Raw genomic sequence first — 12,500 nt, forward strand, 5'->3', positions numbered from 1 at the left:
GCCCTTCCTGCTGCTGGCAGCCGCTGGGCTCCTGCGTTGAGCACTAGAGTTACTTCACATGTTGAAATTACATGTGTGGTCAGTTGGTTTTAAATACTGTAAACCCAAATGCTGATTCCATGAAAGGTCAGTCCCAGAGAAATCTGCCTTGTCTCCCCATGGGTCGTGTTTGTGCCTTGCCAGATGCCCCCGCAGAAATGGAGATAAATGCCATGCCTTTAGAATATCATCAGCTCCTAACGATGCCTTATTCCATCCAAAGATCTCAAAGCTACAGGCTTTGACTGCAAAATTGAGACAACTTGAACTGCTTTCATTTGTGAGCCATGAATGAATTATTACCATCAATCCACCTCCATAGTGGTGACCAGATGTCCGATGTTCTGGGCGATGTTCTGATTTTGGTCTTTTTCTTAGTAATAGGCTCCTATTAGCTCCCCACCCCCCCCGTCCAATTTTTTCACTAGGTGCTGTCTGTGGTCACCCTTACCATCTCAACAACACCTACATTCCAAGAGATCTTAGGGGTCTCCTTGTTCAGGCTGTAGAAGATGCTGGATTGAATGGGGCATGTGTGAAGGGACAGAAAAACACTTTCTCTCGGATCTCCAGTGCACTGCTGTTACGTAATATATAGAACAGCATTAGGGATCTCTTAGAAAACTGTACATAGGATAAGTTGGGAGAGCAGGTGGAAATATAGCCCTTTCGCTCCTGGTGGGAAGGGGATTTCAAGGTGTGGAGATGATACAAACATACGAATTCCAGGTCCAAAAGAGGATGGGAAGATGATGTCTAACAGAGACAGAAAATGAGGGTCAGCCAGATAACCCAGACAGTGTCACACCAGTAGGCCTAATTAACTCATTAGGGTCCAATTAATCACTGCCAGAAAAATATCATTCAATTAGGCACACAGAAGGCTACATATTGAATTAAAATAATTAATATAGTAAACAACTATGACATGATCTTAGCGAAGATCATGTGTAGCTACATACAGAAACCTGCCTTCATAAGGGCCTGCACTACCGCAAGACTTATCTAATTGTTTAGTATTGATTATAAGGCATCAAAGAGTAAAAAAAACACACAACACTAATAGGAACCAAAGCAATAAAACTGCCAAGAACAGCTTGGTATCAGAACAGTTTGTCCTCAGTCAGGGAGACTGGCCAGCAATCCTGGAAAGGAGTGGAGGTGTACGCAGGTCTCCCAAGGCAGTGCCACAGTTCCGCAGAGAAGTACATGGCGGCTATGGAGATGCTTGAATCAGCCACAACGAGTGGCATTACAATGACATTGGCCATCATGACTGACCATTCGTAGGTCCACTAGAGATCAGGGGGAGAAGATGTTGCAGATTGGCCGGAGATCCCTGAATCCAGCAGGATTCATTCGGTGATCGACATTGATTTCCCTTTTCTGTTTTCTCCATTCTCCGAGTGAATGTATCTACATGATTGAGAATCGAGTAATGCCTGCATGTAAAGAGTTGCTGTAACAATATTGTGGTTTTCCCTCTTCTATTCAATATCCATAAAAATTCAGAGTCTTGAGTTCTTTCTGTTCTCTGGTACAACTACTAAAATAAACTTCTGCTTTGGGAGGGACTATTCTGATTTCTAGATTGTATTTAGTATCAGAGGGGTGCCGTGTTAGTCTGGATTTCTAAGTGGAAAGAGTCCTGTGGGCTTATAGACTGTACAGATATATTGGAGCATGAGCTTCGGTGAGTGAATACACACTTCCACTATAAAGTGCCAGCAGGACTAGATTGTATTTGTTTCCTTTGTTTGGGGTAAGGATTTGATTGGGGCTTGGGCAGGTAGAAAGTGAAGTCAGTTTTTATATTCGTTCCAGTAATTCCACTCAGCCCCGTTCAGAAATCACCAGAAGTCACAGGCCTATATTATTTTACTATATGCATCCAATAGAGTCAATAGAGATGGAGTTCTCCCATTGTGTTTGATACGTTGCAGCACGTACCATATGAGAAAGAAAGTCGCCCTAGTCATCAAATTGAACAGAGTGTTTCAAGAAACAAGCTTAGATTTTTTAGTGAAAGAGGAACCCACATGTTAACTGCTTATCTTCAAAAATAACAAAAACAAACACCCAATGTTTTATAATGACTTAATACTGGCACAGTTGCCTGGTCAGATCATGCCGGTCAATTTTTTGTTCACTCTTGGTTGTGTGTAGGACGAAGTGGTCGAGGCACAGAAATGGATACCAGATCAAAGCCATTTACGATCAAATGGGCTTTCCTTGATTATCAGTGCGCCCTGGACTTGTTCTCAATCTCTTTGAAAGCTCTGTTCCTGTTGCCCCCTCAGCATGCCTCGTACATAAGCAGAACTCCATAATGATCCCTGCTGCTGGGATTCTTGTATCCTTATTGGAGAAATAGCCTCCCCCTGGCCACCTCTGCGCTGGGCATCTCTCCTTTGCTCCCCAGTGGGAGATCAATTAGAATGGTTTCAATAGCGGAACTTACACCCTGTGCTCGTCTTGTGAAATAGAGAAGAACAGGAGTAATGTGGGCACTTAGAGACGAACACATTTTGAGCATTAAGCGCTTCGTAGGGCTTACCAGCCCACTTCATCAGATGCCTAGAATAGCATAAGTAGGTAAGATTATATATATAGATACGAGAACTGAAAAGGTGGGAAGTTGCCATACCTATCTACTAAGGCCTAATTCAATTAATTATACTGCGGAGGAAAACAACAACCTTTTGTAGTGATAATCAAATAGGCCCATTTCAGACAATTGCCAAAGAAGTGTGAGATACTTATTCTGGGAACAGAACGGGCTGGGGTCCATACACAATTGAATCTATCGTATTCGCGCCAGTTTCAGGTAATCCTCACACCTTCTTGTCTAACTGTCTGAAATGGCCATCTTGATTATCCATCACAAAAGTGGGTGTTTTTTTGGCGGGATCCATGACGAACAGGCTGCTACTGACTGAACCTGTTAAAGGAGAGTATAGACACAATTGGACTGCATGGGCAAGAGATGTCTCACAGTGATGATTTTATTAACAAGGGGGACTCATTCTAGTAAAGAGATAAGTGAATAGAGGCAGTTGATATCGGGAACAGTAGGAACGTTTAATAGTCCATTTAAAAATCACATGGAAGTAATGCAGCCAATATTACAACATGTATAAGTGCTTATATCAAAGGGCTAAAAGTACCAATTACATAAACCATAGGTGAGAGAGAAATGCTGGCATCAATGGGATATCAATATAAACGGCATCAATTTTGTTTGGGAAGTGTGGAGGGAATGAGGATAATCAATGGGATTACAAAAACCAGTGAAGAGCAATGACAAAGAAGAGGTCTACAGGATGCAGAGAACCGTACTTGGACATTCTTATATGTTGAAAGCATGAAAGTCCATAATGCTAAAATTAGATGAATAAAACTCGTGGTCATGAATTCTAAGGATAGAGAATTGCGTTTCTTCAGACAATAATGTGCTTAGTCAGTGGAAATACACTACTCGATCATCTGACCATGGATGGTTGACAGTGGGAGAATGCTGAGAGAGGCTACAGAGGTATAAAATCAGAAGATGAAAGTTGAACGTGCAACAGAATGGCGGATAATTTGCACAAACATACATAATAGAGGTTCAGATTAAACGTATACCAAAGTCTAGGCAAATGACACTAGAGGACCAGAATTATATGCACTACATGGCTAAACAGAGAGTAATGGGAGTCACTGGAGGCAAAAAGGCATCTGTAACAACTGGACATCCAGTTCCAGTAAGAATAAGTGGAGTAGCACAAAGTCGGTCAATAAGTGTAAATGTAACACTAACAGTCGATTAAGGAATTGAGAAAGCAAATTGCTGAAGATGAAACAAAAACAAACTCTATAATAGATCCAAAGTACATAATTGCCCATCAAAGAGCATAAACGGGATACTAGATGACCAAGAGTTAAAGAAGCAGCAAAGAAAAACCAAGGCATTGCACATAAGCTAATTACAAAGATAACTGTGAAAAATTACAGGGAGACCTCACAAAATTGGATGCTGGAACAAAACAGCAGCATGAAATTTAATATGTAATGTCAAGTAATGCATAGAAGGAAAACTGAGTTCACAGTATGTAACAAATGATGGGTTCTCAAATCAGCTGTTACTCCCTCCGTAACAGGGATCAGGGAGTCATCAAGGATACGTGAGAAGTGAATAGGAAGGCGTTAATCTATCTTCCCACAATAACAAAGAACACCAGGCACCGGATGAAATCATGGCCAGAGGTTTAATGATAGTACAAGAGGAAATTACATTTTGTACGACAGTTGCAAAATAACTCCTGTGAACTCATTTCCATGGGAGGTTTTGGTCCAATATAGTATAAGGCTGCGTGTTCAAAATAAAGGTGTAATGAAGTTGCCAGTTTTTGTATCTATATATATACGCATCCAAACGTGTCCTATTGTAAGGCCGTCCTCCCAGTAGCTTTTTATACACAACCGCGACTTGGTTTGAAGTGAAAAATTTTAGCTGTGCTCATTTGGTTCCCCATCCTTTATTACAAATTTAAGAGACAATGACTCCTTTAAGGAAACATCCAATCTTTACATCTATCAGGGCATCCTCCAGTGTGTTAAGATTGATCATCAGCATCTATTTTACACATTCTCTTCTCCATAACACTATGTTGCTTAAAACAATTGGATAGAAAATTTTTGAACAAAACATTAAGTATATACTAAGATGAAGCAGCCTCCTTTGATATATGGAAAACATATACATTTATCACTATTCGAAAGTCCGTCTTTCGCGTGGGCAAAGCTGCTTAAGTATTCATGCGAGGATGTCCTTAGGCTGTTTCTTATTCAGATATCTGGTACTGTTTCTCTTTCCAACTCTTTAGAGCATTGTTAAGAAATATTGATAAAAGTCCTTTTAAGGAATGACTTACAGAGTGTAATACTTACGTTTCCCTCTCAATCTCGTCTCAAAGAAAAAATGGGAAAAGGAACCTAGCCTATTACTGTCACAAGTTCTCCCACCGATTCTTACAGACTGGCTTAGTGAAGCTCTCTTTGATGAATTAATGAGAACAAAAACTGTCTTATAGAAATACTTGGAAACAATGAAATGATCTGGTCACCCATAAACTATTTCATACTTCCGCAGGTAGTTTTTATTAGGTCTTCGATACTCAGGATAATGTTCTCACATTTTACACTATTTAGTCACTTTAATGGTGATACCCTGGATGACCTTGGCGAGGTTAGCGGTTTTATTCTTGTCTTGCTTGATTCCAGTTTACCAATAAGAAGGCACTGATTTTGTTATTTATGCTATACTCCATCTTGGCGCACATTTATCAGATGTTCTGTCTGTTTCTGTTATGTATGTATATGAAGTCAAAACAATAAAATTAAGGGTTAAAGAAGATTCATCCATTCATACTATGGCGTCCACTATACCATTCTCCTATTTCTCATTGCAATGGGAGAACCACTTGCTACGAGGTTAGAGAGACTGAACATAACATAGGGAAATAACAACCAGTGCAGCTGTTGCAATTTACACCTGCTAAGGATTAGCCCATTTACCTAAATAATAACAACTGACTAGGAGACGCAATGTAAAAAATGCTGAGTTTCTATAAGCTCAGGAGGCTTCGACAAGACTTGGCCACCTAGAATCAGGCCTTTCAAACAGAACTGCTTTATATCCCAATATCAATAGACTCTCGTTCAAGCCTAAACTTGTGGAAGCTTCTCAGCGCCTCCTTGACTCCTGTTTCTCAGGCTGTAGATGAAGGGATTGATCAGAGGTGTCAAGACAGTGTAAAGGACAGAAAACACTTTGGTTTGGGCTCTGAGTGCACCAGTGTTTTGGTAACATGTACATCAGTAATTAGGGTCATATAGAAATTGTAACCACCATAAGGTGAGAGGAGCTAGGTGAAAAGGCCTCCTTTTGCCTCCCAGTGTTAGAAGGGATTCTAGGATGGTGGGATGATATAAACATAATATGTCAGAGTTAAAAGAAATGGGGGGACAGTGTCTATTGATAGATAATATGAAAGTACCAAGAGTAACCAGACTGGTGTTGCTGCAGGAGAGCTCGACTGACTGGTGTGAGGTCAACATAAAAAATGATCAATTTCATTAGGGCCGCAAATGCTAATTGTGACCCAAAGATATATTCATATGTAATACTGTTGAAAGAACTTATCTCAAGATCACACTGCTAGCTGAATACAGAATCTGCCATTCATATATGGACATAGTGCAGGCGTTTATACATATTTGCTAAGTATAGCGATCAAAAGACATCACACAGCACAGAAACACTCCAGTGTAGTACGGAGAGCAAAGTATAAAATTGTATGAGTTGCATTGGTGACAGAATGTCCGTTTTCCAGTCAGGAGACTGGCCAGACAGCTGGGCATATGTTGAGGTGACGGAGATCTCCAAGCAGGACAAGTTCCCCAGTGAGAAGTACAGTGGGCGGTATGACAGGTGCCTGATTAGCCACAGCTAGTGCCGCAATGAGTCATGTCGCAAGCCATGGTGATCTGCAGCGTATATCGTAGAAATAGCAGGAAGAAGAAATGTGCAGTTCAGGGAGTTCTCAAATCTCCAGCAGGATGAATTCCGTGCAGATGTTGATTTCCCCTGCTCCTTTCTCATGGATTGACGGTGGTTCCTCTTCTCGCTCTCCCCCTTGGACATATCTAGTGTAGCAAAAAAGTAATAATAGTTAAGGGGTGGAAGCTGTACAATGAATCTGGGTGGATTCCTCCTTTGCATTCCCTATATAGTCACATCCTACATGTTTATATTCATTACATCAAAACAAAACAAAAAACATAAGGAACCGTGTCACACTCAGCGCTTTGGCACAGCAAGTTGGAACAGATGAATTCCCCCCTGCGTGTCCAATAAAGCACACACAGTTAACTGAGCGCTCTTCTTCCCTTGTCCACATCGTTGTTTTTTTTCATGTATGAGATTTTAAGGGCCCCAAAGGCTATTAGATCCGTAAGAACACACACCTGTGGTTTTCTCCAGTTCTCCCGACATTAGGAACTGAATAACTTGGTTCGGCTAATGAAGATCTAGAAAAGCCTCCGGGCCAGATCTTTAAGGCTATTTAACCACTTATTAGGAATTTAAAAGAATCTAGGCTCCAAGAGTCTCAGCTTCAATGGGTGTTTATCATCTCAATGCCTTTAAATCTGAACCTCCATCTTGACTGGACGGCATCAAGAGACAGGGAATCCACCACTGATCTTAGTTTTGTCCACAGGTTAATCACCCACACTTTTAAAAATGTGTGTTTATTTCTCACTTAATTGTCTGACTTTAACTTCCAGCTATTGGTTTTGTCCTTCCTTTGTCCACCAGTTTCAAGAGCCCTTTAGTACCTGCTTTTTTCTCCCTATTCCCTGTAATCAAGTCAGCTCTCAGCTTTTGTTTTGATAAGCTAAACAGTGGGGCTGTTTGAACTGTTTCTAACTGTTAAGCATTTTTCTCCAGCCTGGCATCATTTTTGTGTCTCTTTGAGTTACAATCATCTATGATCTTGCAACATTCTTCTAAAACGCGAACCCAGAACCAGATGCAATATTGCATTGCCTGTCTCACCAATGCGGTAGAATCATAGAATATCAGGGGTGGAAAGGACCTCAGGAGGTCCTCTAGTCCAACCCCTGCTCAAAGCAGGACCAATCCCCAGACAGATTTTTGCCCAAGATCCTCAAGTGGACCCTTCAAGCATTAAGATCCAAACCCTGGTTTACCAGGCCAATGCTCAAAGCATTGAGCTATCCTTCGCACTGATATAGGGAGGTGATTACACTTTCCTGCTCATTTATTCCCTGTTTATCCATTCTAGAACCACATCCATGGCTCATAGGGGGAGCTTATTTTGAGTTGCTCCTCCATCTGTGACTCCTACATTTATTTGTTGGGGGATAGGGTCATACGGACAGACACTCTAGGACATGAATGTGATTGTATCCAGCTAGTGCCTGCAGTGAAGGCAGGATACTGATTAGCAGCACAGAAAACAAGAGACTGTGTAGAGGTTCCTGCCCAAAGCACAAAGGAAACCCCCTAAGCAGCACACATGCAGAATCCTCTCACTCTTATTGCACTCAATCAAGGAACATTAAGCCCTCTTTTATCGGTCATGAATTGTGAACTATTAGTTACTGATCAACTATTTAAGGAGTTATAAAAGCATACAACCAATTATTAGCTCTCAGCAGTTGTTTGACTGTCATGTGTCAGTTGGGATGGAGCTGCAGACCAGCTCTGGGTAGCAAAAAAGCGCAGCAGTAACATAGTACACTGGGCCACTCTTCCTTTCGGCAACATCAGGAGCTCTGAAGGGATATAGCGGAGGAAGAAAGGAAAGTGCACCCTTATATGGTTCTTAGATAACCCTATTACAACAACACACCTCATAATATCCTTGTGAGGTACAGCAATGCTGTTATCCACATTTTATGAATGGAGAGCTGAAACAGAGAGCAAAAGAGCCAGATTTTTAAAGGTATTTTGAGCCTAGTGCAATTTTCAAAACAGCCAGTGCCTAGCTGCCAACTCACTAAGCACCTAAATATCTTTAAAAAATTGGACCAGAGTAACTTGATCGGTACGACACATTGATGCTGTGGCAGAGCAGAAAACAGAAGTCAGGTCTCCCAAACATCACCATAGTGCCCTGCCATTGGACTATCCTTGCTCTTGAGTGCAAGGATTGAGAAGCAAACGGCCAGGCAAAGTTTGTTATGCAGGTGTCACTGCTTCCCAATCTATAAGGAATGCCAAGCCCCATACAGTTCATTTATAATGTGCAACCTTTGCATATGTGGTGCTCAGCACCTCACAAGAAATGCTGAGCAGCTTCAACTTCAATCTGAATCCATGGAGAAGATTCTCAACAAGAGACATATAGCATCTCCCAGGACTGGGCAGGGAAGGTGAATCTTAAGAAAATGATGGACTGCCAGGCAGAAAAGATAGAGAGAGACAGATAGAAAGAAGAGAAAAGAAGGATATAGAGATAGAGGGATGTGTAAGGAGAAGGGTGGATAGAGTGAGGTTTTGGTCACAGAGACAGATACTTATCTAAAGTTTAGATAAATCTGTAAAGAACTCAAAAGAGAGATGAACTGATAAATAAGTAGATAGATAGAGGGATGAGTAATTGTCTAGATAGATAGATAGATAGATAGATAAGAAGTTTAACATATAGATCTTCTTTATGTTTCATCCACTTCTCTAACACTATCATGATGAGATGCTTAAGTCCTCATTTAAGCAAAGCTGCCAGGAGGTGAGGACCCTGTCTACTAGGACTGTTCTTTTTAGCGAAGTAAAGTCTGATGAAGAGTTTGAGGGTTTGCTCTAAGACTGGTAAAACTCACCTTTAATCCTGAGCATGAAGCAGCAACATCTCCATCGACGGTGACTGGGTTTGGTCTCACAGTCAGACTTGTCTTCTGCTCAGGAGACACTTATATGTTGTGCGGGGATGTCTCTTTCTCCTGTAGCCCAGCATGATTGTTTGCCTCACTCAAGTCCTTGTATGACTCCCGCTCTGGATCCTTGCAGGGTTTATCAGGTACAGCAGCCTCTCCCTGGCCTTTCCTGCTGCTGGGATCTCCCTGGGGCCCTACTGCTGATCATCATTTACAAATACCTTCATAGCGGAATTAACATTGTGTTGTTGGTTAAAACAATGAAACACCAAAGCTGATGCCACAAGTATTCAAATTCCAGCAGAAATCTCCTCTTTCCCCCCATGTGCAGTGTCTGTTCCAAGACCCCCTGAGAATGAGAAATAAATTTCCATGTCTTTAGTAATAACATATGGCCATTAATAGATCTCACAGCATTTGATACTGCATGGCAGTATTTTTTCCCCATTATACAGATCTGGAAACTGAGGCCCAGGAAAAGGAAGTGATTCCCAAAGGGTTGTGAAAGAGGACATTGGCATAGCTGGATGTACCTTCCAGACTTCCTCAGTCAAAGTGTATCACCATGGCTGCTGGACCACACAGACTGAGATTCTTTGTCTATTAATGTTCAAAGATTTGTGTATGTGTCACAGGGATTTGTGTTGCTGCCCATCTCTGTAGCATCTGAGCAAATTCAACATGAAATTGACATTAATAGCAAAATCCCTTCTATATTTAATGCAGACTCTGGCTTTATCCTCTTTTTGGGGTCGGGGGTTGGGAAGAAGCCCTCTGCTTTAGGGTGTGTTTGTGGTATTGATTTTTTCGATTATATTCATTCTCTTTTCTTGGGTGGAGTTTTGGCTGGAGCTTTGAGAATACAAGGTGGAGTCATTTTATATTGTTAAATACTATAGAATCATACAATCATAGAAATTAGAGTTAGAAGAGACCTCAGGAGGTCATGTAGTCCAACTCCCTGCTCAAAGCAGGCCCAATTCCCAACTAAACCATCTCAGCCAGGGCTTTGTCAAGCCGGGCCTTAAAAACCTTTAAGAATGGAGATTTCAGCACCTCCCTAGGTAAAGTCCTGGTCAGCCCCTGCAACAATCACCAAAAGCAGAAGGGGTGTTATAATTGACTATGATGACTCCTTAAGGACTAAAATAGACACGGGATCCCCATTGCACTGGGTGCTGCACAGACACAAGGAGATAAACTTCCTGCCCCACAACATTTCCAATGGAAATAGATAAAGTGGGAGTTGGGACAAGAGAAGCCAATGGCTTGGCTGAAATCCCACCTGAGATCAGAATAAAAAACAGAAAACTGGGTGTTCTGATTTCTAGCCCCATGCCTTACTTGCTGGAGCACAGTGTGTCAAGGTTCCTTCCCCACTCTGAACTCTAGGTTCCAGATGTGGGGATTTGCATGAAAACCTCTAAGCTTAACTACCAGCTTAGATCTGGTTTTGCTGTCACCACCCAAATTATTTATGAGTCATTTGGGAAACTCTGTCTATCTCCCCCTTCAGAATATCTCCCTCCCAAGTACGATAACCCTTCCCTGAGTAGCCTTGAGAGATTTCTCTACCAAGTTTCTGGTGAACACTGATCCAAACCCTTGGATCTTAGAAGAAGGAGAAATTAACCATTCATCGTCCTCACCCCGCCAATTTCTGGTGAGTCCAGATCCAACCCCTTTGGATCTTAAAACAAGGAAAAATCAATCAGGTTCTTAAAAAGAAGACTTTTAATTAAAGAAAGAAAGGTAAAAAGCATCTCTGAAAACTCATGATGGAAAATAGATTTATAGGGTAATCAGATTCAAAGAGCCCAGAGGAACCCCCTCTAGCATTGGGTTCAAAGTTACAGCAAACAGAGGTAAACCCTTTAGCAAAAGGAACATTTACAAGTTGAGGAAACAAAGATAAAACTAACATGCCTTGCCTGGCTGTTACTTACAAGTTTGAAATATGAGAGACTTGTTCAGAAAGATTTGGAGAGCATGAATTGATGTCTGGTCCCTCCTAGTCCCAAGAGTGAACAACCCCCAAAACAAAGAGCACGCAAACAAAAGCCTTCTCCCCACCAAGATTTGAATGTATCTTGTCCCCGTATTGGTCCTTTGGGTCAGGTGTCAGCCAGGTTACCTGAGCTTCTTAACCCTTTACAAGTAATAGGATTTTGGTGTCTCTGGCCAGGAGGTATTATACACAGGAGGGCTGTTACCCTTCCCTTTATAGTTATGACATGGCCATTCAGGTGCTCAAAACAGGTATTATTTGAGAGCTGAAGTTCCTCTTTGGACATTCAAATTGGACCCTGTGTGTCACTAATATCATTGGGGTCAAATTTCACCTTTAATGAGAGAGGTTAAAGTCATGCCACTGTTTGATTACAGTGTAATCTTCTGAATTATATTTCTCAGGGAGGGAGGGAGAGTCTGTCTGTCTAATACTTTGCCCCCAGTTTGGATTATTCTATCATATATCAGGTAAATGTAGAAATAAAGATTTCTTTTAAAAGAGAGAGTGAGACCATGAATGTCTTTTTTATTATTACTATTCCTGCTAAAATTTATGACCTGATACTTGTTTGTGTGAGTAGTTCCATTAAACCATGAAAAGTAAATGGGACGATTAATGTGAATAACAGACTCAAACTATGTGTTTACAGCAAAGATGTATATCAGGCAACATAACTAAGAGTGAAAATTGCTTAATTGAGATTGAAAATGTTTGTTCATACTTTATAATTGTATGTTTTTCTTTTTCCAGACTTTTATAGTATTGAATAGAGGGAAGGCAATCTTCCGATTCAATGCCACACCTGCCTTGTACATTTTATCTCCTTTCCATCCTCTTAGAAGAGCAGCTATCAAGATTTTAGTTCATTCATATCCTTTTCATGTGGTTTGTTTAGAATTGGTCTGTTTTTAATATTTAGTAACATTGGGTTGTTTTAATATTTAAATATGTTTCTGTCCTTAATTCCTCCTCTTACTGTAAATCTGAATTAAATTAATCACAT

General features: G+C 41.0%; 1 protein-coding gene across 1 annotated transcript in view; it reads left to right on the forward strand.

Moving 5' to 3' along the window:
- The window catches only part of LOC116819305 (sodium channel protein type 2 subunit alpha-like), a 151,691-nt gene that overhangs the window by 15,299 nt on the left and 123,892 nt on the right, over positions 1–12,500 (forward strand). The window contains 1 exon segment of the mRNA XM_032770944.2: positions 12,248–12,366. Coding sequence (XP_032626835.2) covers positions 12,248–12,366 — 119 coding nt within the window.

This window comes from Chelonoidis abingdonii, chromosome 10, assembly GCF_003597395.2.
Source record: "Chelonoidis abingdonii isolate Lonesome George chromosome 10, CheloAbing_2.0, whole genome shotgun sequence".
NCBI lineage: Eukaryota > Metazoa > Chordata > Testudines > Testudinidae > Chelonoidis > Chelonoidis abingdonii.